The 27,333-nt window shown below is 50.6% G+C and overlaps 1 protein-coding gene across 1 annotated transcript; it reads right to left on the reverse strand.

Annotated features, from left to right (window-relative positions):
* Positions 1-586: 586 nt before the first annotated feature.
* Pxdc1 (PX domain containing 1) lies at positions 587-27,010 on the reverse strand. The gene is made up of 5 exons (XM_038332948.2): positions 26,065-27,010; positions 11,560-11,651; positions 10,357-10,474; positions 2,277-2,388; positions 587-1,667 (listed from the first exon to the last, which is right to left on the reverse strand). Exons 1-5 carry the CDS (start codon positions 26,318-26,320, stop codon positions 1,550-1,552), a joined length of 696 nt encoding a protein of 231 aa, XP_038188876.1. The 5' UTR covers positions 26,321-27,010; the 3' UTR covers positions 587-1,549.
* Between the last annotated feature and the right edge of the window lie 323 nt (positions 27,011-27,333).

Below are 27,333 nucleotides of genomic sequence, written 5' to 3' on the forward strand. Positions count from 1 at the left end.
ACAAACAAAGATAACTGGTCGACCCCAGTCAGTCCCTCAGTAGCATATATGAAAAGCAGGATGCATTATAAGTTGAACACAGCTGGAAGGAAAAATTCACGGAAAGCGAGCCGCGGTGGCTCATCGTGTAGGGCGCTGGCGATTGCGTGCGTGTGCGTGTGTCCGCGAGTTCGAATCCCGTGTGTCGTTGTGCGTGTGCTGCTTGTGCGAACCGTGTGTCCTTTCCTCCCTCCCACGGCTTCTTGTGGGAAAAAAAAAGAAAAATTCATGGAAATACCATTTGTATTGTAGCTGGGTCACCAGAGAAGCTTCCTGTGACTGCCAAAGAGGAAAGCAGAGAAGGGGAAACCCCTAATTCAAAATGAAAGCCACCCTAAGCTGTTTGTTCATTATCTGGTTTGAATAGATCACCCCCCAGGGAGAGAACACATTTCCTAAATACTAGTGTGTCTGGAAGAGTGAGTGCTAGGGTCAGGTCTCAGGGTGGAGGTGGGGTAGGACGTGGATATCAGCATTTGCCTTCTTTCTTATCCCTAGGCAAAGGACAAAAGGAACCACACCTTTTTACACAAACAACCCCACTCGATCAAAGTAGAACAATAGAGTTTATTTAATTAAAATAGATTAAAAACAGACTTTGTAAAAGAATTAGAATTTTCAATAATTTACTATTATTTACATTAGCAAGTGCTGGTCGTTAGTAGACACAGTGAGGAGGCGGAGCTCGCAGAACCCAGACCTTCCTGTGGTCCAAGCTGTAAGCTTCCTTTCCTCCCCATCCCATCCTTCCTGAGTCATCAGGGCAATTATGCCACTGAGTGCACCAGGGGAGGAACTTCAAGCACCCTCGGTGATGGTAACAGGATCACAGCCTGGCAGAAGAGCTCGGGTGCTGGCAGAGAGAGAGAACTCTCCTCTGGAGGAAAACTTTACACTGGGTTCGTATGCACTTTACGGTGCATGCTCTCCCCTCCCTGAAGCTGGTGATCCCTCCCCTCCAGGGTTGACCCTTTGTGAACACTCCTTCCAGCTGACCCCAAACCCCATTTCCAGGGAGGAGATGTAAAGCAAACAAAAGCCACACATCTCAGGGAAGCCCTGAGTCACTTAATATCCCCTGCCCCTGTGGTCCAGACCTTAGTGACTTATCAAAAATCCTCTTGAAATGCTTTGTGCCTTTTGACACATGAGAGAAACGTGGGGAGTCAGAACCATGTGACCAAGCGGAATGCTCCCCTCAAGTAGGCAATGAGAACAAGAGGAAGCATGGCCCGCAGGAACAGTGTGTCCCAGGAGAAGAGGCAAGCTGGCGGGCTGAGGGCAGGTAGAAGGCCTCTCAGAGCTGCAGGACGTGTGGCCTCCAGTGGCTGGAGTCAGCCTGTGGACATCAAGAGCCCCTATGCCTCCGCTTTCAGGATATCCAGGCCTGGTGAACTTCAGGACCCTGGGAGGCCCAGGCTGAGCAGCAGCTTTGGCCCTTGGGGCCACCAGTGGACAGCATGAGGACATGCAGTCAAGGATTGAGGCAGAGAAGGCCCGATGGAGAGACTCAGTCCAAAATGTCTGTCTCAAACGGAACCAGGTGGTAATAGGACAAGTTGGTGACATAAGCTGCCGGGTCATCGCCATCCTCCAGCTCTGTGGTGAACTCACCGCCGTTCTCGAACCTGAAATAGATGACAGAGGTGAAGGCCACCTTACAGGACCGCAGCTAGAGTCAAGGACACTGGGGGATACAGGCTCTGTGGAAGGGGACGAGGGACATCAGTGAGATGAGGTCCTTCCCAGGCACGCGGCAGACACATGGGAAGAACCCTGGATGCACAGACTGGAAAACACAGGCGGCACAGCGCAGGAAGAGCTTCTGAGCTTTGGTGCCCTCGCAATTACTGTCCCCATTTGTTTCAGTGGGTCGGTGGGGCTCTCATCCTTTGTTTGTGGTGACATTCCAGCTCCTGTTCTGTGTCAGGCCCCATGTCAGCTTGGAGAGCAGCAGGGGGATAGGCAGATGTCAGCGATATGTCCTCAGGGAACAGGAGCTTGCAAGGACTCCCCTCATGTCTAGTGACTGGGTGACTAGGTCTCTCCCTAGATCAGTTAACCAAACTCTCACCAGAATAGGAGACAATCTTTTAAAATAGGAACTCCTAAACTGGCAGAGTCTGCGGCCGGGTCCATATTGGAATGGGACGTGTCCATTCCTGCCTGTAGAGCACTGCACACACCACCCGCTTTCAGCTCCAAGTATGAAACCGCATCAGAAGCGGTGTACTCACAGATGCTCTGTGGAATCCGCGTCCAGGAGCTGGTCCTTCCCGTTGGGTACGCTGTGGTCAATGACTATCGTCTCTGTGTTTGCCAAACAAAATCCATTGGACCTCATGATTTCTGAAAACCAAAGCCATAATCAGGTAAGTATTCAGGAGAGGTCAGCACTTGAGGTTTAGAATTTCAGGACTTATCATAGATTGACCGCTCTCAGCCTTGGCCAGAGAAGTTTTTTTCCACAGTGAGCGATTGTTAATGCAAACTCATAATTGATCACAGTGCTGAGAATAAGAGATGCTAAGTGCCTGCCCCCCAAATAGGGCATCTATAGCACCCTCTCCAAGGCTCAGGGAGTGTTGCGGGAGAGGGGAAAGAAAGAATGTAAGAGTTGGAGGATGGGGAGGAAGGCGATGTGATGCTGTCTTCTATAGCTGTTGCACCCAGGAACTCACAACAACAGAGGCTACCTGACCAAGACTGGAGCCATCAACACCTGTCATGGGTGGGAGAGGGACTCCAAAGGGCCCGCCCCTTCCTAAGCAACTGCAGGCAATTAGTAATGGGAACCGTGGGAAGAAAAGTGATAGTCCTCGCGGGTGTCAAGTTGCTCTTGCTCAATAAATAACCTCGCACCCATGCTCATGCCAGCCACTCTAATTAAATAGTACGTGTCATAAAAACAAAAAGTCATGAAACTAGGAAGGGGAACTGTAAAGAGAAGGGGTTCTGTGTGGGAGGGAGAGGGTGGCAAGAGAGAATATTGGGAGGGTGAGGGGACCATACAGCGCATGTGTGTGCATGTGTGTGTGTGTGTGTGTGTGTGTGTGTGAAGCTGTGAAACAAAACTTTAGAATTGAAGTTCACACCAATCTCCCCTCCCCCATCACCCATTGTCCCTAGTTCTCCCTCCCACTGCCCAGAGAATCCTTCTAGGGTTCAGACAGACAGATTAAGGTGCTGACACCAGTGCCCAAGGGGCAGTGTGCGTCTCCCTGAAGGAGAATCCTCTGGCTATCCGAGCACCTTCCCACACGCCAGTCCCTCTGGGATTACAGTGGAGGATGAAGGGAAGTGGGTAGAGGACTGGGCTCGAGCTGGAGGCAGAATCTATATATCACTATGACGTGTGACATCTCGTTTTCCTGACCTGTCTGACCTCAGCCCTAGCTGAGAAGGGGGTGGCAACATCCACATCCTGGTTAATCCTAAGCATCCGATGAGAGCGACCTGCTGGCTTTGCTTGATAAAATCGTATATATACATTAAGATTTCTCCTGTATTCACAGATGTGGGTTCTTTGGAAATATCAACAAACAGAAGTGACTTCCTGTATCTACGCCGGCTGTTAGGTTACAAGGGCTCTCCTATGCCTGGAAGGGTGAAGTGAAGGGTTGGTGCAGTCACTAAGCTGGAGGCTTAGCCTGTAGCCTCATGGCCTTGGAACTATTCTCCTCCATGGGACACCTTCAAGATTGTATTTGAGAACCTCTAAGGATTTGCCTAACTCTAGTATCCCATGATTTCCTGGGCCCCATCAGGGCAAGCAAGCATCCATTTAGCTACAGACACTCTCTTTGAATAGCAAAGCTTACGATGTTCAAATCTCTAATGCAAAATGGGGCAGTGTTTCTGGACTCTGCACCCATCCTCCCTCTAGGCTTTAAATCATCTTTAGATCACATATAAAACTGATACAAGGTAAATGATATGTAACTCACTATTATAATGACCGAGGAGAAAGGGCTACGCTCGATCGGTAGACATAGTACTTTTCCCTAGTATTTTGGCCTACGCTTGGTTGACTTCACAGATTCTGGACCCACAGATGCAGAGATCTTACTATGCAAAACCCAGAAGGGCTTGGTTCTCTCTTTTTTATCTACTACAGCCTTGACATCTCAGAAGAGACTGTATTGCCTTCCCTCAGGAGCTCAGCAGTCTAGGTGCCATCTCAGCCTTGGAATCTTCCCCTCTCTGTGAGCCTCGCTCATCTCTGGTCCTTGACTCATAAGCAGCGGAGCTTCATTCTCAGGACCACCTCTGTTAGTCCTCTCAAGCCAGGCTCTTACCCTAAAATCCAAGCTTAACACATACTCCAGAGAATGGGTATGTTTAGTTTGCTAGGTCGTATCCTCGTATTGGGGACACAGCTGCCTTTAGCCCCTCCTCTCCTCCTGGCACACACAGCCAACAAGAGTATCTTTCCCTGGGGCTGGAGAAATGGCTCAGCAGTTAAGAGCACTGACTGCTCTTCCAGAGGACCCAGGTTCAATTCCCAGCACCCACATGGCAGCTTACAACTGTCTGTAACTCCAGGATCCAACACCCTCGCACAGACATACATGTAAGAAAAATACTAATGTGCACAAAATAAAAATAATTATTAAAAAAAAAAGAGTATCTCTCCCGTCTTAAGGGTTAGGGGACATCAGATGCCTTTGTTTCTAAAGGATTATCTTAGTCCTCTCCCCACCTGACCATGGTCTAATTTATTCCTGAGTATAGAAATTGGCTTTTCCATGAAGAAATTATTACTTCCTGTTTATTTTTTTTAACCTTTCTAGGCACTTGGTGCTCCATTCTGTGAACTCCTCTCCATATGTGGAAAATCAGGGAACCACCCAAACAGAATAAAGAAAACTTGGTTTCCTCCTCTCACAAAATTATCATTCAGTCAGTTTTCCAAGTCCTCGCTGAAAAGCACATGGGGCTTTCTGGAGAAGGAGCTAACATGTGTTCTGGATCTCCTGTAGCACTTCCCAGTCAGTCACACAGGTGAGGGGGGCGCTATCAGCTTCTGGCTTCCTCCCCTGCCTTCTTCCTCTCTCTTCCACCTGGGAGAGACTACAAACCACTAAGGGGTGGGTCTGGGAACTTGGGCCAGCTACATTTCTTTGTACGAAGAACAAAGGGAAGATGCTTAGCCAATGAGCTGTCAGACTGAAAACCAGCAAACCCCACTCGAGTTCCGATTCTTAGCCTCCCCACTCAAAGGGCGAGGCAGCAGAGAGCCAATTTCTTTATTGTTCTTATTAATTCTGACCCAAATCTGTCTGTCTGAGGAAGTGCAGGCAGCCCCTGTGCAGCCTCCACACCGCTGACTGACAGCCTAGGTCTCCTTCTCCCACCCCTTTGCCAAGGGAATCCGGGCTGGAGAAGGGATCCTGGGAGTTCCAATAGATGTCACTCATGCGAGTCACTTCTGTACACACTCCTGGAGTTATTGGCATGTCTAATGTATCCTGCAGAGTCTAGGAAGTACAGTCTATACTGGTCCCTCCAGAATGGATTTGGAACAAGTCAGTCCTTGGCTGTCTATGACAAAGAGTCTTTGGGAACATAAATGAGATCTAAAGTTCCCAAGGCCAGTTGGGCTCTGAGGACAATAAGTATATTGGTCTCCAAGTCCCTCAGAGTCCCTCCACCAGGTCACAAAGGGACCCTGCTCAAATGAGTAGTATTTCACAAAAGATGATCCCGGAGAAGCTCTTGGTTCCTCTTGGATCCCCAACCTCACCCTCATCACTCTGAGCCATCAGCCCTCAGGCCTCTCAACACACAGCATCTGTAAACCTTTAATGCAGCCATCCCAAGCTGGCTCGGAGAGGGATGGCTCACTGAGAAACACTGACAAAAACAGGTACCACAGCAGGCTCCAATCCTCGCCAGATACACACAACCCTCCTATACCTGTGCTAGCTAAGACTAGGACAAAGATTCTGGGACACTTTGTATTTTTATCTCCTCCATTCACTTAACAAACAGTGTCTTAAGAAGGGCTGTGACTTCTGAGGAATTATTCAAAATTTACAACAAAGACAGTCTAACCTTAACACGCAACTAATTGCCGGGGCCATCGGTTTAAGAGTTGTTCAGTGGCGCCCTCCGCAGGCGCCGTCCACCCACTGAACAACGGCTTGAAGGGGTGGTTACCCTTGGGCCAGTCTTCACACGAGGGTGAAGCTGTGGTTGAATGTGAAATGTCCCCCAAAGGCTTGTGTGTTTGAACACTTAGCCCCAGCTGGTTATGCTGCTTTGGAAGGTTGGGAATCATTCAGGAAGTGGGCCTGGCTGCAGTGAGTCACTAGGGGTGGGCACAAATATAGAAAAACAACATGGCCCCCAGGCTATTCTCAAACAATCTGCATGAAGTTCTTGCATGTCAGTTTAGAACCCACAACAACAACAACAACAACAACAACAGATCACTAACTAGCTTAATTTTTGAAGTCACATCCCTAACTCCATCAACCCCGATGCAAGAATCAAACTCAAGGCCTCAAATATGCTAGGCAATGGCTCTGTCACTGAGGCACACCCCAGACCTCGAGATACTCTTATATTCCTATGTTCATATTCTGTAATCCAGGGAAGCCACGAGGACATAGACAGGGCTCAGAGGTGTCCCCCAGCAGCTCCCCTCCTGTCAGCGCTTCATGCAGGGTCCCTCATCGCATCCAGGGAACGACGACGTCACTAGGGAAGAGCCCCTTCAGTGGGGTTTCACCTGTCTTCTGCTAACGGCCCTTCTGCTGCAGATCTGATCCAGGGCCCCTTGTTGCACTGAGCTAATTGACTCCGATGGCTCCAGGTCTTTCCTTGCTTCTCGTGACTTATAAAGAATTCGGCTGAACTACTCTGCAACTCTTCCTGGAGCTGGATTCCCAGCTGCTTAGACCAAGGTGATGTGCCATTGGGAGGAACCCCAAGGGACCTGTTGAGCGCCCCTGCGTGGAAATATGGGGTATGCCTATGTGCATGTGTGTACTCTACAATATCCATAGGCCCATTATCCAATACTATTAACAAATATCTTAGAGAATACGTTGTTAATACTGGGCAAACCCTGCTTTTCCTTGAACTTCCACCTACTGCTTATCTTATCTCCATCAATGGATTCTTTTTTTTTTTTTTTTTTTTTTTTTTTTTTTTTTTTGGACATCTTCCAATCCACGTGCATGGTGCCATGATAGTGGTTCTCCTAATTCGTACTTACGGCAAAGTTTACATGTACCTTATACCACCACCCCTTCAGCTCATCAATTCTGATCCCATTTCTTCTGCAGACCTTCAGTCAGTCAAGGGAGCGTTCACAGTATAGCCTTCCCCCTTCTAAGTCCTCCCAGACATCATGCTTTCAGTTTATTTCAGCAACAGAACAAAAGCACAGACAATATCCTTTTATTAACTGGCTAATACGTCTCTCCCCATACAGTAAAAATTAATGCTAACATTGAATAGATACTAGATTAAAGAACATGCACAAAAAATTATTTGCTTTCAAACCCTGAATGGCAACAATGTGATTTTTGGAATCTATCAGTCCTACCAGCCCTAACTAGGTGGAGCTGAGACCTCTGTTTCCTTGGAGCTGCAGTCACAGCCTCATTGCAGAACACTTAAGATCTGTGCTCTCTCATGCTTAATACACATTTAAGTCAACATAGAAAAGGAATGCTTAAGTCTGAGTGGTCATCTTTGACGAGGCCCCAGAATATTAAGATTTTTCAGCACAACCAATGTCTAGTGCCATCTGGTGGAGCCCTCACCACCTACGGCTTCAACATTCAAAGAGAAAAGTCTGGAGGCTCAGGGTCCAGGCTCAGTAAATCGCCATCCCAAGAGAGGGGGGATCTGTGCCAACTCCATAACACCCACCACCTCCCCAAATGCCAGAGTGCATGAAGAAACCTCTTAAGAGAAGAGACAAGGGTCAGGGTAGGTCTTGTCCATCAACCTCTATTTCCTAAATGGATAGAATCGACGAGAATGGCCATGGATGGGCAGAACTTGCCTGGTGACTCTTGAGGGTCACAGTACAAACAATGACCAGAGTCCAGGGGAGGAGACTCAGGGTGTGGAGATGATGCGACAAAATTAAAATTCATCCGCCATTCAGACTTTAATCTGTCTGACATGACGAGAAAGCTGGGCTTGCTTCTGCCAGGGAGGCTTTGAGAAGAGCACTGAACAGCAGGAGTCAGTTTGGGGGTCCTCATGTGAGCACATGGGGTGAACTCCAGAGAAACAGAGAGGCAACAGGAAAAGTCAAGGTCACGGGTTCATGGGAAGCCAGAACTCCTCAGATTCTGGGCCTTCTCCTGAGAGCCACATCCCCAGAAACACACCGGTCCATAAAGGCACTGAGATTGGAAAATCTGAGGTACCCACAAGGGAACAGTTTCCTCAAGAAGATGCCAGTGTTTCTGAACAAAGAACTTCAATAGAAATCAGTGGTTGGGGACAAGGGGAGTGGGGAGGAGGTGCTGAGGAGACAGATGGATCAACAGTTAAGAGCAACTGTTGCTCTTGCTAATGACCTGGTTCGAGTCCCAGTACCCACATGGTGACTCATAACTACCAATAATTCCAGTTCCAAGGGATTCAGTGCCCTCTTCTGGCCTCCATAAGTACCTCATGCATGTGGTGCATAGACATATATGTAGGTCAAACATTCACACATATAAAATAAATCGTAAAAAAAAGAAAAAGAAATCAATGTGGAAGTCTTTGCAGCTTGTTGAATGTGTCTGCTCCCTCGGTGGAGAGTGGAGCTGACAGAAAGCTGCCCGCTGCATACACTCCAGTTAAGATTCATGCACTCCAGTTCATATTAGGAAACTCCGGCTCGAGGGAGGCCTGGTTGTTCTGGGAGCCAAAATAGGAAGGCTAGGAATACTGAAGGGTAGAGAGCCCCAGGAGTGGAAGAAACCCATAGAAGAATTCCAGACAGTTCACTTAGCAGGAAGCTATCACCCAGACTGCCACCTCACACAACAACAACCCCACAACACACCACATGTGCACACACACACATACACACCCCATACCTTGCACCAAGACTTTTAGCTGCGGGTCATTTACAAATTCCCTTCTTGTTAGCCAGGGTTCTGTGCCAACCTGACCCCAAATTAGTGCCCAGCCAACACTTTCCATTCAGGTCCACCAGTGCCTAAGGGGCAGATTCCCAATCCCCCTGCCTCATTTCTTCCTACTCATTGTCTCTCCCATGCCTGGTCATTTCTGAGGCAGCAGCTCGTTTTGCAGAGTCTCCGGAGCCAGGTATAACATCTCATGTGGTCTGCTGTCTCAAGGTGCACAGGAAGACAAGATCCCTGCCCTTGTAGGCTTGGATGCTGCACCTCTGTCATGAGCAAAGGTCACTAAGCGAGTTCTCATACAGCAGCAAGGACCTGTCACCAGTCCTTGAAAACACATAAAAACAAACTTAAAGCCCCAGGTGGCATCTGCATTCATCCCTTTAAATCCACCTCATTATTTTCCATCACATGGTGATGTGGTCATTACATCATGACATGATCATTACATGATGAAATAAGGCAGGACGGGGACAGGGGACAGGGGACTCCTCCAGGGGCAGCGCCTGAAACTGTCCCCTCAACTGCGATGCCTCCTGGTCATCTTGAAGCCGTGTCCCACCCCTTTAAGGGTTCTGCTGTTCTCTTTCCCATTTGCCCAAAATGATGAAATCGTACAACACACAGGCCTAGGACTCTGCACTGTTCCCACTCAGACTCAGGAACAGAAGCTTGTCCATGCACTACGGTAGGCAATCAGAGCCCCATTGGACAGCCAGTGAGACGTCAGAGCCTGTGGTGACCCTGTAGGACAGACATCAACCCAGACAAACAGCCTCACTACTTGTGATCAGCTGGAAAGAAGGTTTAGAGGCTACGTCCCAGTTACCAAGGGGCCCCTAGGCCCTTACACCGTCCACTCTCCTTTAAGATAATCCAGGAAGCTACCAGATACCAAACAGCCCAGATGGACTACCCACCCCGTACACTCACAGCCATATCGAGGAGACCTCTCCCACCCATCCAGCTCACCCCTGCACACAGCTAGGATTGTCATCCCTATGTGGTAAAGACACCATCACTCTGTCCCTGCCAGTCTTCCCTCCTTCCCTTACCCCTCCCACAGGTGGCTTTGAGCATCTCACCAAATGCCCTCTGTTCTTCCCAAGGGGGAGGCTGAACCTGCCCAACAAAATGCCACGCTGGAAAGACCTTGCAGCCACCACAGCCACCCAGAGCAGTTCTCCCATGCCTTCGCTGCGGCTCTTACCTGATATTTTGACAGGACTTTGAAAGCTGGGCTGAATTTTATGGACATTATCATTTTTTAACACCTGATCCAGAGGTGATCTTTCAAAGAAGGTGAGTACAACCTCTGACCTAGAATACTGGGGACAAACACAGTCATTACTGAAGATGAAAAGCTCTCCACAGTAGGTCCCATGTGTGTGCTGGGGTGAAGTTTGTGCACAGAGGTAACCCCAACTGATACGATGCTCAGAAGGCAATCCCGGGCCTGTGCAGGGGCTGGTTGACAACCTGTGCCCAGTAAGTGGATCACTGTAGTTTCTTGTTTACAAGTGGCTAACAGGTGAGCCTCTGGCTAGGGTGGGTGGCTCTGTGGAATGCTTTGCACATAGCTGGTGGATTATACCCAGCTCTGTTGTAGGAGGCTGCTTGTTCATTCCCCACTGCCCAGACTGGAAATAACCACACAGAAACAGTATTAATTAAATCACTACTTGGTCTATTAGCTATAGCTTCTTATTGGCTAACTCTTACATCTTAATTTAACCCATCAGGCAAGATTCTGGCTTGTCTGTTCCCAGCAGCTACGTAGCGTCTCCCTGACTCTACCTCCTTTCTCCCAGCATTTAGTTTAGTTTTCCCCACCTACCTCTATTCTGCCCTGTGCAGGCCCATGACAGTTTCTTTATTCATTAACCAGTACAAGCAATACACATACAGAAGGACTTCCCAGACCACAGCTCCCTCCTTTACTATCAGCTTGGTTGCTTCTACTTCCACCATTTGCCCATGGGGAAAGCAGAACCTTTAAGAGCTAGGGAGTTCTGCCTGTCCTTCAGATAAATTCTTAGTTCTCCACATCAAGCTTATAGACTCAGTGTGTGAGTTCCAAGGAGACGGAACTGAACACCACAGTTTGCCAATAATGCTGACACTGTCCTTGGCTTCCTGGTGCTCATTCTAAACCTAACAGGAGAGCAATTCTGAGGTGAGGAAAGAAAGTAGGGGCTCCTGGCTGCTTCCAGAGAAGTCCTGTCCCCTCCTGCTTCACACCCCAGGATTCGAAAGAACCTGGTAGAGCTCACAGAAGCCTTCCTTCCCTTGATGGTCTGCCGGGACGTCTAGTGGGAATGAAACACCGAGTGAGATGCATGGACCTGTCTTTAAGTCTGCTTGGTGCTAGGACACTCTGGCCTTCCTGCCCCCCCCTAGACGCCTCACTCACCTTACACGGCATGCTGATGACTGTCTCGAGCAGTTTCTCAACCTCGTTGAGCCTGGTCTCTATGTCGTGTGCTTCCTTGATGGCAAGCAGTCCTAGAACAGAGTCAGAAATGGCCAGGTCAGAGAGGCGAGCAGCCTATGATGAAATAAGTAACAGAGAGACAACAGGTGTGTCCCATGATGAGGACACCACCCCTATGTCATCTTCCACAGCAAAATGTCCTGCACCTAAGACAGAAATGTCTCAGTGTCTCCCATGGATTCTTGAAACCACAGATAGACCCAGACCCAAAAAGATAAAAGTTTTATTCTACCATAATTCAGCCCAAATCACATACCGTGGCCATAGCTGTTGCTTTCACAGTTTGAAGTGAGATGGGAAAGCTACCATGAATTTCACCTCCATAATTTTACAGACAGGCAATGCCTTCTTCAGTAGATCTTCGCTACCTCAGCCTGCATTGGTAGGGTTTGTTTTGGGGTTTGGGATCCTTTTGCAAGTGAGACTATTCGCCTCTTCCCTTGCAGACAGGCTTTGTAGCTGCTTCTCTCTGCGTGCCCCAATGGCCAGCATTACCAGTCTCCCGTTCTATGGCCAGCATTAAGCAAAATGCGGGGCGGGGGGGGCGGGATGACAAAGGACCCTGAGTACTGAGATCCCAAGGCAGCTGCTAATGATTGGTGGCGGGATAGCAAATACAGGGTGCAGACACGAGACAGGGAAACCATTCTCATCTCAGGAGAGTCAGGGTGGGGTAGCTTAATCCATCGTGCTACTCAAGGTGGCATGTGATTTGAAACTTGGGAGCTGTTTGTTTTGAGACCATTTGGCCTAAAAGAACAGAAAACCAAGCCTCACATAGTGGAGACTCGGTATTCGTTCAGCCCTGTGTGTGCCAAGTGCTAACCTGTAAGGTCCTGAGTTACCGCTCCCCACTGTGCACATCACTGATGTGTAACTCTCCTGCTATCGGTGCCACACATCCCAAAATGACAGTGGAAGGACAAGGGTAGAAGATCCCCTGCAGTGGGACATTCTGGGGCCACACCACCAACACCTGCACACAGTCAGAGCTTAGCCAGGGATCCCTCGGCTGCCATCAGCATGATTGGCTGCACACGGGGTGGGTGGCCCAGAACCCAATAGGCCTGATATATCACAAGCAAGGACTCACTCAGCCAGTGCCAGCTGCCCAGACCACAAGGCCTGTGAAAACGGAGCCCATATTTAGGCAAGTCATCTAAATGCAACGTTCAGAAGGGAAAAAGATCTCAAAGAAAGCCCATGCGGGCATGAGTCATGGCCCTCTCCAGGAACCCAAGCACCAGTACTTGTTATGGGCACCACAGAGGGGGCACCACAGGCTCTGACTGGATGTCGGGCTTGCGGCACGTTATTTTTAAAGTCTTATAGCTCAAGGACATACGTGGGAGATGTGGAGTTTTCTGTCTCCCATGAGCAATACAAACGTAAGACTTCCCACTTTAGCTTCCCCCAGCAGCTTTGAAGGGATGGAATTATGATTCCTTTGTATACTAACTTTGTCCAAGACTCTGTATGACCAGAATGGCACAATCCCCACAAACTGCACCAGAACCCCAGAGACCTAGATCCCAGAACTGTGGCCAGTTCCCAAAAGTTTCTCTCAGATTCTGATTTGGTTTTGTTCACAAAAGGTAAAGTGCTAAGGTTTCAGGTAACTGATCACCTAGATCAACAAGCATGATCAAAATAACTTCTAAAAACAACCTGATTGAAATTAGGAAGTACCAGAACACATAGTTCCTGGGAGCTCCTACCAGAGAGTCCCCAGATACAATGAGAAGGCATTTTTGAAAGGCTAGCCTAAGATATCCCTAATGGCCATGCCAGTGCCTCCTTCACATGACCCTCCGGGTACGCAAGTACTGCTGCATGTTGATAAGATTTTCTGATCCCCTCCCTTCCTCCTTCCTCCCTCCCTCGCTCCCTCTCTCTTTCCCTTGCTCCCTCTGTCCTCAGCCACCCAGACCATAGGTGGTCAGCCATGGAATGTGAAAACCCGAGGTGACAGAGTGGGTTGTGACGGCTCCACTGGAAAACCCCAGGCTTCATATGCACGGCATCTGCACACATTCAAGGACAACACCCTGGACATCCCCAGAGAGAGGGGCTGGGCCACCCTCCTCACTTCCCAAGTCCCACCCTAACCCTGTCTTTTGAAGAAAGGAAAAGAAAGGCAGAAAACAGCAGGTGCCAGAGTTCCTGAATGTCTTCCCAAAGCTCTGGGCTCTTCAAAGAGAGAAACAGAGAGTCATAAGAGGCATGCTGGTGTGTTTGGGGCACAGCATGGTATGAATGACAGTGGTTCCATAAGAGACATCACCTAGAAACAGCACAGCTGGTGTATATGTTCTCACAATGTTCACACAATGACAGAAATCAATGACACCTTTCTCACTTTCTCACGATCATTAGGAGGGCTTGGCTGTGTGCACACATGAGGATAAAGGTGTGGGGGTGTGGTTGTGTGTGCACATGAGGATGCAGGGGGTGTGGCTGTGTGTGCACATGAGGATGCAGGGGGTGTGGCTGTATGTGCACATGAGAATGCAGGGGGGTGTGGCTGTGTGTGCACAAGATGAGGATACAGGGGGGTATGGCTGTGTGCACACACGAGGATGAGAATACAGGCACTATTCTTTGCACTAGGTCACTTTAAACATCCTTCCTTGTTACAGAGTAGTCTGCAGTGGACAGAGCCAAGTCAGCACTCCTTGGAAAGTTATTCGTAAAGAGAGGGGGAAATCACATAACAGTCCCACAGAGCTTCTTTCTTCAAAGAAGCAACACCGTCCTCTGGTTTCCAAGAACTGCAGTCCTAGACGGGAGTCCATTACACCGACACAGGACCTACCCTCACTCTCTGAAAGCGTGGTTCATAGGAGACCATCCTCCTGTACAGCCAGCGTATAGACAGCCTACACACTTTACAGGCGGAAGCATCTGTCTGGATTCTCAATGAAGGAGCTTGATTCTAGCTCATTAGCTGTGATGCTAGAGCCCTGGTTACATCTCTGTTTCTCCCGGTTGGATTTACAACCACCAACGGAGAGGCAAATACACTCTGCTCTAGCCAGTGTAGTGGTGTGAATGAGAATGTCCCCAGATAGGCTCAGATGTTTGAACACGCATCCCAGAGTTGGTGACACTGGGGAGGGTTAGCAGGCATGGCCTTATGGGAAATATGTCACAAAAGGAGGGCTTTGAGAGTTTAAAAACCCGTACCGTTTCTCGTTCTCACCTCTTCTTGCTTATGGCTCAAAATGTGAGCTCCCCGTTCCCTGCTCCTGCTGAGTGCCCACCGCTGGCTGCCATGCTGCCCTAGCCATTTTGGACTCTGGGGCTAAAAAGCCGCCTAAGCTCTCCCTTCCATGAGATGCCTTGGTCCCTGTTTCGTCACCGCGAGGGGAGATCATCTAACACCATCAGTCTTCCAGGGCAGCCAGATTGCACAAGGAAAATAGAGACCTCCCAGTGAACCGTGAATTTCAGATAAACGAGGGGGGATGTCGTAGTATAAAGGCTGGCCTGCTGAAAAGATGGCCTGCTGTCTGTCTCATGTTCAACATGAACTTCATGCCCTGCACTCTGTCTTTGCTATGACCCATTTTCCTGGCTACAGAAGAGAAAAGCACAGGCACCCTTCAGGCCTCTAGAAACAGCCGTCGGCACGTTGGCCCTCCTGGTTGTGACACCAGCCCACCTTACCAATTCCATGCTTTGCCATTTCCCACAGCTATGGGTCAACACTGAGAAACAGGCCCTGCTGGCCAACAAGTCTCCAGTGCCCACAGGGCAGCCTCTGGCCACAGTCAGAGGCACAGTAGCATTCAGACTACAAAGCCCTTCAGGTGAATTTGCATCTGCTTCCTCCGACCAGTCTTTATGATTCTGAATGAAAACCAAGTGGTGTTCTTAGCAAAAGTCACAGGGAGAGACATCCAAATGGGGAAGGAAAGCCTGTGAGATGCTCACAACGCAAGCTCCAAAATGATCAAGTTGGCATTAGCTTGGCTTTCTTAAGGCGCCTCATCCTGTCTCCAAAACCACTCTCACCTGAGTGACAAGGAACACTCACCCCTTAACCAGATGGCAGGGCAGCAGCTTTGCAAAATGGTGGATTCCTCTGTGTTTGCCAAAACTTTCCTCACAGCAATACAGCCTGAAGACCATTGCTGCAGTTACAGCCCCGGGCCAAGGAGCACAAACTCAAGAAAGCAGGAAAGAGGCACCATTCAGCACCCTGCCCTTACCCTTATGAGCCCCGAGGCCAGCAAAGCATGAATGAGTTACCACCTGGCTTCTGGCAGCCAAACCCCAAAACTGACAGTGCTCTTCTCTTCAATCATTTTAAAAGTGTTTTCTATCAAAAAATATTTTCATGTGAAATACACACACACACACACACACACACACACACACACACACACACCTCCCTCCTCTACTCTGGGACCGCAATGCAGAAAATGAAATAAATTTTCCCCTGGAAACTTCTTGCTTCACACTCCTGGGGTTTCTTAGTTTCACAGCTGGTGGGTTCCCCGAATACCTGCAGCCACGTGGTAATAATAATCAGACTCTCCAAGCGCCATCTGTGAAAGGTGGTGCTCTGAGAGGAGTCTTCCTATGGGTTTCTGCTTTAATCTTCAGGGACAGGCGACAAGAGTCATGGGTCTAAGCAGGGTGGCCCCAGCACAGTACACTATCTGCTCATATTTGCATATTCTCCTATTGCACCTGCGGAGGTAGTTCCTTGGAATTTAAGTCATTTGGCTCTTAAAGGCTTAGGCCGGCTCTTGCAAATCTCATCTGTGTATAGTAAGCCACAATTTGAACTTTACTTTTTAATGTACTTAAATACAATAGCTTTACAGTACCTGATACTTCTGGGTTTTATACTCCTCATACTATTAGTGGTTTAAGAAAAGTCAGCCTCAAGCTGCCCAGAGGCCCTTTCCCCCTAAAGGGCTTCAGTCTTGCAAGGAAAGAACCAAGAATTTGTTTGTGCTTAACTGATTTCATCAAAAGCAAACACCTGCTTCATTCCTGGAACCAAAGCTAAATGAAGCAAGCATAAACAACTGTGTTTTCCAAGTCATGTCTAACATGCATTTGCTAGCAGGGATCGTAACGGTCAATACTTCAGGTGGATGAGATACTTGTGAATGTGTACAGACGCGTTCAAAACATAAAGCCACATTGAGAGGCTGTAGTTCTATAATTGGCCAGCAGAGGGTGACAACACACCGCCTAAGCCTAAGGATTTCAATCACACACTCACAGAAATGACTATTCAACGTGGGGAAAAATTGACCCGGAAGGCTTCATAGTCCCTGAAATTTGCCTGATTTCTGAAAAATTAATTACTCACATACTCTCAACTTTTAAAATTTACCAACACATAGTTTGTGACTCAAGAATTTTACCCAAGTTTAGCACAAACAGTTAAAAGCATGAAAAATTATTAACAATATGCTATATAAACTTCAGTAAGCAATTTATATGATATATAAAAACTCAGGGGCTAAATGTTGACCTGGTTGTGCATGGTGGTACATTACGTTAACCCTAACATTCAGCAGAGCCAGGCCTGGTCTACACAGGGAGTTCCAAGCCAGCTAGAACTACATAGGGAAACCCTATCTCAAAACAGAGTCAGCCTGGGGCTGCTCCCACCCCCACCCCACCCCTGCCCACAACCAGGGAGGTGGCTTTTATTCCTAAAGGGCTTTGGCCTCACAAGAAAAGAACAGTCCGTGACAGTTTTATAATTGGCTGTTTTGGGCAAAAGTAAACACCTTTACTCCTGGAACCCAAACGGAATGAAACAAGCACAAACAAATCTGCTTCCTAATCTCTGATACCTGAGTCTGAGGTCCCAGGTTTCTGTTAAACAGAGCTTGGTCTCCACACTTGCCACACTACCTCAGGCTTCCTCTGCAGAAGACTTGTGCTAGGTGGGGGATGGGGCGCAGTGGGGCTGAGGGTGCACTTCTAACCCCAGTGCTTCTGCAGAGGAATTTGAGTCATAAGAGCAAGATGCGGCCGAGGTCAACAGAGAAGCCCATTAAGGAATGTCCACGGCCCACAGCACCTGCCTCTCATCAGCAGGAAGACGTTTTTCTGACTCCCCCACAAAGGACAGCCCAGGGGGCAAATTTTCTCTCGGGGCCAGATAACAAACTGCATTGAAATGGCTTTTTGTCCACTTAACAAATGTGCCCGTCAATACACTGCACACAGAAGTGCAGGGCTCTCAGCAGCATTCTTTTGTGCACTGCAAGAGAGGACACACAATCTTGGGGCTGGGGGTTACTAAAAGCCTGAATACACATGTATTTTAGAGACAACATACTTCAAAATAAAAAAAAAATCAGCACTTTCTAAATATCTATTTTCTTTTCCTCCTTCCCTCCCACCCTCCTTGATTGTCGGCAGGCTTGCTAGGGATAAACCAGGCCTTGAACACACAGGCAAGAATTTCATCTACTAGTCAGGAACCCCAGCCTCTAAACAAGGCTCCTGTGGGGATTCTCAAGTCCTGGAAAACAGCAGGGACTCTTTGCTCATTGCAGTTGCACAACATAAGCGCATGGCATGCACACGTGTGTGTTGACACAGGGCAGAGCAGCCCCGCATACCAGCTAACTGGTCACTGGAGCCCTAGCACGGAGGACTCTGGCTGGTGGGCTTGCTCCTCCCTTCTGTCCTATTGGTCTGGGGACAGCCAGGCTTCTGGGAAGGGATCACAGAGGTGGAGGTGAGGAGTGATGTCCCATCCAGGGACCACAGAGGTGGAGGTGTCCCTCCATGTCTCTCCCAGGATAAAAAGCTGGACCGGGAACACAGGAGAAAGAAGCAGAAGAGGTGGAGCCAGAAAGAAACTTCCCTGGAACCCACAGGAGGAAGCTGCTCTTCCTTCCGGTTCCAAGGCTTCCTGCTCCCTGCAGGGGCCTCCTAAAGGGACCAAGTGTTTTGTTTTTCTCAGTGGGGGAAAAATGCTTCTGAATCCAAGCTTGCTGATTTTTCCTGTTCTCTTAATCCCTCTTCTCTGTTCATTATTCTCCCCCAACTAAAGCAAAAGAAGCCATTCACGAGCCAGGCTTGGTGGCACATGCCTGTAACTCCAGCACTTAGCAAGCCGGGACAGGAGGCTATTAAATGTGAGACCAGCCTGGGCTACAAGGTGAGACCCTGTCTTAACAAAACAAACAGGAAACTCAGTCAGTTGGCCATTCCTTTCCCCTGTGCTGGAGAGCAATCCTAAAACCTCCTTCATATGCTAGGCACGCGCTTTACCATTGAGCTACCCTACTCCTCCAGCCCCTGACGGTCTGTCTTAAAGGCACAGGGTACCTGCCCATTTTCACCTCTCCACACAGGAAGGGCACACTGTCTAAAGTTCACAGACCAGAGGTCAGGTGATGATGTGGCCAAAACAGTGGCTGGAGCCCTGCCTCTCCTGGACATTTGTGTTGGCCACAGGCAGTCAGGAGGCAATCGCTGGCCACAGACAGCAGCATCTAGGCCCCAGGAGAACACAGAGCAGGCACCTACTCACCCTAGCGGGAGGAGGCCTGAAGGATGAGCTGATGTAGAGGGTGAGGGAGGGACAGAGGGAGGAAGGAGTATAGAGGCCCACCAGAGGCCCTGAGGCTGGGGAGGGGTGGAGTGGTAAGAGCTGAGGGGCAGAAAAGAGACCACAGCCTCCCAGGCAGGTTCTGGAGGCAAGCACCCCACATGCTTGGCAATTCTGTTTCTTAGAGTGACTGACACACACACATAACCCTGGATTTCTCAGTCTCTCAAGTCTGACCCACATCAAGCAATAAATACTAGTTTGGGAACCGATGAAGCCACAGGCCCAATCAGTCCCACTGTGGTACGTGCTTCATTCTCTCTCTCAGTTAGGGCAGAGTCACTGGGAGGGTGGGGTCGCACCTACAAAGAGCACTGTTGGGAACGAGTAGGCTCTTAGGTGAATCGGCCTTGCAGGACGCTGGGGGTCCCGGGCACCAGCTACCCCCATTTTTAGCCCCCTCCCATTCTCCTACCTAGAGGCCTTTTATTGGGGTTACTGGGATCACTCAGGGCATAGCCAGCGACTCCATGTGTCTAGCTTGGTGCTGGGCACTTTGTGGCTATTAATCAGTGAAGCTCGGTCACACCTTGTCTCACAGATGTTCTAGCGAGAATGAACCACCAGCAAGGAGAGAAGGGGAGAAAGGGAGGGTGGCTTGGAAGGCCAATTAGAAAAAAAAAATATTTGCATGGACTGTCACCATGAAACTTATTACTTTGTATGCTAAATAGAAGGGGGCGCAGAAATACCAAGCTTTGAGGATCAAGCAGATTGGCTGAAAGCCATAGGGCAAGCAGCAGGTGACAGAGCAAGCAAAGCAAACCCTCTCCCCTTCCCCTACCGTCTAGGAGCAAATGAGGTGCCCTCCTATGGTGACCTGGCTGTGTCCCCTGCTTTGCCACCCAATCTCCCAGGCCCCCAATGTTCTCAAACAGAAAGCAGGAATGATAATGGTGGGAACCAGACACTATGTGACAAAGTCCCTTTCTCTCCCTTCCTTGCCCTGTTCTGTCCAAGGACTGAGACATGGCTTCCTCATCAGCGAAGGGGAAGGAGACTTCGGTTTTCCAGACAAACAGGAAAAGGAGTTTGCATGTATCCATTACAAGATGTGGCCTGTGACCACCCTCACCCTAGTTGGGGGTGGGATGAAGACAGGCACCCGCCCTCAACGTCATCAGGAGAGTTAACAGCACCTGAGCTCACATACCAGAGACCTGGCCTCATTCAGGAGATGCTGTAGCTGCGGGGGGGGGGGGGGGGGGGGGGGGGAATTAATGGAGCTCAGAACTCTGGCTACTCTGGCCCCTCCTCTTCCCACCAACAGGGACAAAAGTCAGATCAAGGGCTCTCAGGAGCTTTTCCAGACTGGGAAGTGACAAAACACAGTCTTTCCAGTGATGGCAACTAAAACTAGCCAGTGGAAGCATAGTGTGACCTGAACATGCCAAAGACGAACAAAAACGGCATTAAAGCAGGGCTGGGAGTGTAGCACAGAGTGGGTGCTTGGAATGCACAGTCTTGACTTCAACCCCCAGAACACAAAATAGAGAAACACTATAACTGTCTTGCTGTGAATTGGCAGTGCCAACACACGACAGTATGTGCCTGTCCCCAGCCTGCTGCTGGCCCAGGGGAAGGTGCCATGGCCTAGACTTTCACCTTTGAAGATTCTCAAGCAAAACACAGGCTGACTTGTGCCTCCCTCTCAGCCCCCTTGCACCCTCATTTGCAGCAAGCTGAGCTTTGTGGAGAGGTACCACAGGCCTCATCTTTGAGTCTCTCTGTATCACTGCCCACAAGTACCATGGCTACTCTTATTTCCAGTTACACACAATGCATGAATAGATTTCCTTTTACTTCTCAAATGTGTCTACCAAAACAGACGGCAGAGAACTCTCAGGCCCAAACTGATATTTGTAATGGAATGATCTAAGTTCCTGAAGGGCAGCCTTCGGGCACAGGGTTGGGGGTGCCTTGCCTGCGGGCTTACAGTGAGGCCCAGTAGAGACATAAAGGCAAGTATCTCCTTCAGTATTTTCTCATGGAGAAAAGCTGTAGGTGCAGGCCACTGGACTAGCTATCTTAAGTTCTAACAGGTTCCACCTGCAGATGGAAAAGACAACCCAGATGTCATTGTTATCCAAGGCATAGTACAAGATCTATGGCATGAAATCAGGGAAACAGGAACCAAGTACAGCTAAGAAATCATTTATGAAAAAAGAAGAGAGCCGCCAGGTGGTTGTGGCACACGCCTTTAATCCCAGCACTTAGGAGGCAGAGGCAGAGGCAGGTGGATCTCTGTGAGCTCAAGCCAGCAGTCTACAGAGAGAGTTAGTTCCAGGACAACCAAGGCTACACAAAGAAACCCTGTGTGGGAAATGGGAGGAGAAAGAAAGGGAGGAAGGACGGGACAAAAGAACCAAAGAAAAAGAGAGTCCAGGATGTCAGAGTGGAGCCTGGCGTGGGGAGCAGGACATGGATCTGGGAGCAAACACAAAACAAGGAAGAGAGGAGGAGTAGGCAACCCAGGACAGGATGGATGAGGGGTGCTAGAAACAGAAGTCAAAAATGGGTGAGCGAGTCAGAGGAGCAGTAAAAGTGCCCAGATAGGAGAGCAGCATGGCCCCGAGGAAGCTCTACATGGTGATGTGGCTGCAGCAAAGGTCAGGGGCAGAATCACACCACCCCAACATGGAAGGCCAGGCAGAGGTGGCAACTCCATGCCCTGCTCTGCTTCCAAACCTGTGTGGAGCACGCTCACTGAGAAAGTCAAGCTGCTGCCTCTGAGTGGCAGTTGGCTCATCCATCAGGCGCCATTCTCCCTGGTTGGTAGTAACATCCAACTTCTCCCTGATGTCCAGGTGAGGGCAATGTGATGGGGACCTGGGGTAGACCTTGGGAACTGAGCACATGTCTGAGGCGTGGGAGTCAGGTGCTATATCAGTGTCCAACCCTTCCTGGTCCGGTCCCAGCTGTGGCTTTCACGTCTAGGGAGAGGCCATGTCTGAAGATGCTCATCACTGGTGATGAAATTAAATATAGCAAGGACAGAAACACCTTGCACAGGTTCGCATTACAAACTGTGCCACTAAATGCCAGGTTCCAGGCTGGCACCCTCAGGCAGCATCTTCCGCTCCATTATCCCCTGATAATGTGCCACACGCCAAGTGTGAGAGACTTGCAATACCTCCATGGCTCTCGCTTCCAGGCCAATCAGTGTCATCTCCTTCTCACACCGGCCCCATTATGCCTGGTCCCTCCAGCAGCCCTGCCTCCCTGCTCTCCCTCGCTCTATTCCATCTTTCTCAGTGGCATCAATTAGAGCTCAACTCAGATCACATCAGTTCCCTGGCCCAGAGCTCTCGGTGATGATGGAGCCCATGACTGACCACCATCTGCCCCTCTCCAGCTCCCTAACTATACTCTCCTCTCCAGCCACAATGATCTCTTTGCTACTTGGTGATCTTGTTTATTAATGCATTCCTCCCGACCGAAATGTAAGAATCAAAGAGATAGGTCACAAGGTTTTGGTTGCTGTTTTCTCGTTTCATTGTTCCGTGCACCTGCGTGGTGCCTGGCAGCCAATATGGGACCACATAAATGCATGCAAACCCCAAATGCAGTTACCCAAGACTCAAGCTCACCTGGCCACCTTGAAATAGAATCTACAGCAGCAGAGGTAATCAGGCCAGCTCAGATGTCACAGATCTGCAATGGGTGCTACTAAAAAGAGGATCAAAATACTCCAAGAACCTCAAACGGTCGACAGGAAAGTTTAGAATGTTTCTGCTTTCAAACGCAGACCTTCTGTGTGGGAAGTAAACAAAGCGAGAGGTCTCACTCTCACAACCTGAACCAGTAGGCGATACACACGACAGGGGACTTCAACACAAGACACAGCCCCGTGATGAAAGGGCAGAAAAGTAAGAGGGGACCACTGTGGCGACACAAACACAATGTCCCCAGGAAGCAGCTCAGCCACCTCCTCTCCCAGGGCTGGAGGGCAATACAGTAAGAGGTGGCTATTTCAGCCCCAGGTTGTGAGCTACCAACCTACTGCGAGTTAGTGTCTGGAGAGACTTGGTCTGGTGAAGAAGCGATGCATGGCAGAAGCAAGACAGGTCCTGAGATCAGCGCTACCCTAGGTCATGGAAACAGAAGGCCAGGAAGGTAAGGTAGTGAGCACTGGGCCTCCACCCCATGCAGTGGCACTGCATCTCTGCCTGTGTCACCAGGACACATAAAAAGCCCATGGATATCCACCAAGCATAAAACCACAGAGGGAGGAAAAAAGTTTGATTCTCCCCATCTAAAATCTCTCTCACGGCAATTCTGGGGGAATCAAGGCTGAGGGCTCAGCACCTCTTCAACTGCGTGAAGATTCAGAAGCGCAAGGTAGAACCATGGCTGGCCCATTGTGTCAGGAACTCAGCCTAGTCAAGGTGGAGCCATGGCTGGCCCACTGTGTCAGGAGCTCAGCCTGCCAGCGGCAGCTCAGAGATCCATTTCCCTGGGAAGCTTCTCTAATAAACCGAGGACACAAACCTAACACAGCCTAGCAATCTAATAAATACTTGAGAATCTGACAGACTGGAATTCAAATACCAGCTGCATATCTTTCCTGGTTGAAGCTTGAGAAATCCAGACATCTCTTTAATGCAAATAAGAAATTTGCATGGAAACGAGGTAGAATCTTCTTTTGTCTTAGGATGAGGTATTTTACTTGGTACAAGACTTCCTTGAACTTGACGGGATCAAAGTAAAAAAGGGGGGGCCTTCCTGGCTTTGTGAAACAGAGCTGGGGTGGCCCCAGGGAAGAGCCATGCAGAGAAAGGAGAATCAGAATGGAGCACGGCTCCTGGTCACCCTTTAGGGCTCCCGGGACTCCTTCACTTCGTCTAGGGGCTACTAGCTGGACCCTTGTAAGAGGTTTCCATCAGATAAGAATGACCACCAGTGGCAGACAGTTCTAATAGTCACACAGCAGGCTGTCAGAGACTCCCTTCCCTCCAGCCACCGGGACTCACCCCAGCTGCCCCAGCCACTCCATCACCCCATCTAACCCCCACTTCTGTGCTCTCCCACCCTTTACATACTTGAAGGCAGCTCCCATAGGCCTCGTTTTACTCTTTGGAGACTGCATGGAGACAGTCAAGCACCTGTGATGTGATGATTCCAGAAGTTTGTCTAAATGCAAAAGAGGCCAGGTGAACAAGCGCCAGGGTTTCCTCCCGACCGACCGCCCCAGGGAAGGCCTTTCCACCTGTGACTCCACACTGCCGTCACACCCCTTCCCACACCCTCTGGTCCAGCCACCCTGGCCAGAAGAGGCTGGCCCTGAAGTAAACAAGGGACCTTAGCAGACTTACTGTCAGCAGACACTACCCGACTTTTTCACTCCTCACAAAAGCCCCCCGGGGCGATAGGTATCCTCCTAGGCTAGACCTGGTTCCAGTTTGCCTGGGGTAACGGGAGTTCTGAGACCAGGTCAGAGGGACTGCCTGGAAGTTCAACTAGTTTATGGCCTGCCCTGTTCCAGGAGAAGCCACTGAGTAAACCTCAGACCCTTGTTATGCTTTCCTGATCAGACATTCATTGAAAATTTAACAAATAGCAAATTTGAAACAATAAAAACAGGTCCAGTCTTGAAACGGTGCTCAGCCCCTGGGAGGGGCTGGGATGGCAGGCTTGTCAGTCGTGGCCGGCTTTGGCAATCTGTGCAAATGATGTGTCTGCCAGGGGATGTGTCATGAGAATGGAGCTAATTATCCACATAATCCACACACAGGTGGGGCATATCACCAGGGGGGAATGGAGGTTATCTCAGACCTTAGCTAGACAGGCGGCCAAGGAGGTGTGTACTGGCTAACCTTGAGTAACTTCGCTCCAAGCTGCCCCAGAATTGCTGCTCGCTTGGAGGACTCTGAAAAAAGGTCCATGGATCTCGGAGCCCCGGGAGGCCACACACTGGTGAGAAGTCTACTCAGAAATTATCCATCTCTCCTGTCCGCAGCTAAATGCCCCACACCTCATTCTTCCCGGTCTCAACCAAGGCCTCTCTCTGGTTTCCTCCCCTCTTCCAGTCCCTTTGCTGGCAGTAGGAAAGGGGAAGCCACCGCTGTTTGAGAAAACAAGAGTCACAGCCAACCAGGACCGTCACAAGGCCGAGGAGGAGGCGGCCGTGGGCTAATCAAATCCGAATGCCGACCAAGCTCAGGGGTGGGGACCCTGGGTTGGCCCGACAGATGCAGGCGGGGCGGTCTCCTCCTAGGAGAGGTGGAAAAAATTGCTGCGTGGCACTTCACGCTCAGGCTCAACTGTCCTGGGGCAGAATAGGGACCGGGGCTCTCCCAGGCTGGACCCCGGCAGCGATCGTACGATGCAATCACCCAATTCCGACATTCTATAATTGTCTCTACTCTCTTCAGCAAACCCACTCGAGCCGCCACTGGTTCTCCATAGCGGGAAGGCGGCTGGAACCCAGTAGCTGTCAGTCCCGGGTGTCGCCTTGCAAAACTCTGCCTTCTTCAGACTCATTCTTTGGGACAGTCGGGTGAGAGTCCTGGTGACCTCGTCCCCTTTCCCACCCATCTCATTTATCCTCCACGAGTGTGTGCCCCAGGCTCCATGCCGGCTCCCAGTCCTTCCTGAACCACTGCTGGGTACCCTTCTTCGGGAAACCCGGGATCTAGATGTCAGGTGTCGACTAGTAGAGGGAAGAAACAGTCTCAGTTTAAGTAACTCTTCCCTCTCTGACTTCATTGTACTTTGACAGGATCTCTTCGCTCGATTTCTCCCCCAGCGCCACTCCCACAGCCCGCAGCCCCCGGCGCCCCTTGCCCCGGTGTCCCGCAGCCCCCAATCCTGCAGCCCCGCACCTTGCCGCAGCGGCGCGCGCGCCAGCTCGGGCCGGTCCTCGGGGAAGGCGTCGCGGAGGCGCTTGCACAGGCGACCCAGGTCTGCGAAGCTGCGGTGCAAGTAGAGCACGCTGCGGTCCGACCACTCGGTGCGGATCTCGAAGAACTCCTCCTCGTCGCCGCGCCGGCTGACGATGAGCCGGCGGATCCCGTTCACCCAGCAGCCGCGCACGAACATGTTCACGAGCGACGTGCCCTCAAACACCGCCGAGGCCATGCCGCGGACCGCGCATACCCCTGCCGCCGGGGGCGCCCTCGGCCCCCACCCGGGGTCCGCCTGGGCAGAGTGGTTCCGGACAGCGGCGATCCTGGAGTCCTTCTTAGGATGCGGTCGAGTCCCACAAGGGCGGTTAAGAGTCCCCGTGGGGCGAGGTTGGTGCCCCGCAGATATGCCCCGGCTCCGTGCACTTTCTGGAGCGGCTGCGTGCGGTCTGCACACAGGGCGGCGGCGCCAGGAGTCTGTCCTGCAGCGCGAGCCGCGGCTTTATAAGGCACTTCCCATCGCGGGCGGCGCGGGCGTCTACGTCGAGTCCGGGCTGCGGCGCCTCCCTCCCGCCTCCCGCTGACCCGCCGCGGGCCCCGCCGAGGGCTGTCCTGGCCGAGCGCTCCACGCGCGGCGCTGCCTCCCCAGTCTGCCGGCTCCTACGCAAGGCTGGCCCTGCGCTGCCAGGGAGACTTTCTTTCCTACTACTACCGATCCTCGGGATTCTCCAGCCCGGAGTTGAGCACTCTGCCCGGCCCGCGCAGGAGTGGGATCGGCAAGTCGCTGGAGTCTGGAGTCCCCGGGCGGCGCCGCACTGGGCAGGGACGCGGGACCGTACAGCGCGGCAATTGGGACAGTGGGCCTGGTGCTGACCCCCGCGCCGCCCTCGATCTGCCCGGCCTGTGAGTGGCTTGGACCCGGACTCAGGCAGGCCCGCCCCGTGTCCCCTCGGTTACCGGCGTCTCCGCCCCGAGTCCTCCAGCGCATTCCGGTCGTGTTTTAGCCTGGCGGAGGCCCGGGACGCGGCGAGACAGATCAACCAGAAAACGAGACAGTGTAGTTCGCAGAGGAGGAACTCCCAGGAGGTCTACCAGCCACCCCAAGGGTTGTCCGCCAAAACGGCATGTGGGACATGATTGTAAGGGACAGGGTCTCCCGGGAAAGTATGACTCCGGAGGAGCTTAGGAAGTTCAGCTGGTAGGACTGCCCACTGAAAACACATGCACTGTGCGTTTCTTAGACTGTCA

Source organism: Arvicola amphibius, chromosome 6 (assembly GCF_903992535.2).
Source record: "Arvicola amphibius chromosome 6, mArvAmp1.2, whole genome shotgun sequence".
In the NCBI taxonomy this organism is placed as follows: Eukaryota; Metazoa; Chordata; class Mammalia; order Rodentia; family Cricetidae; genus Arvicola; species Arvicola amphibius.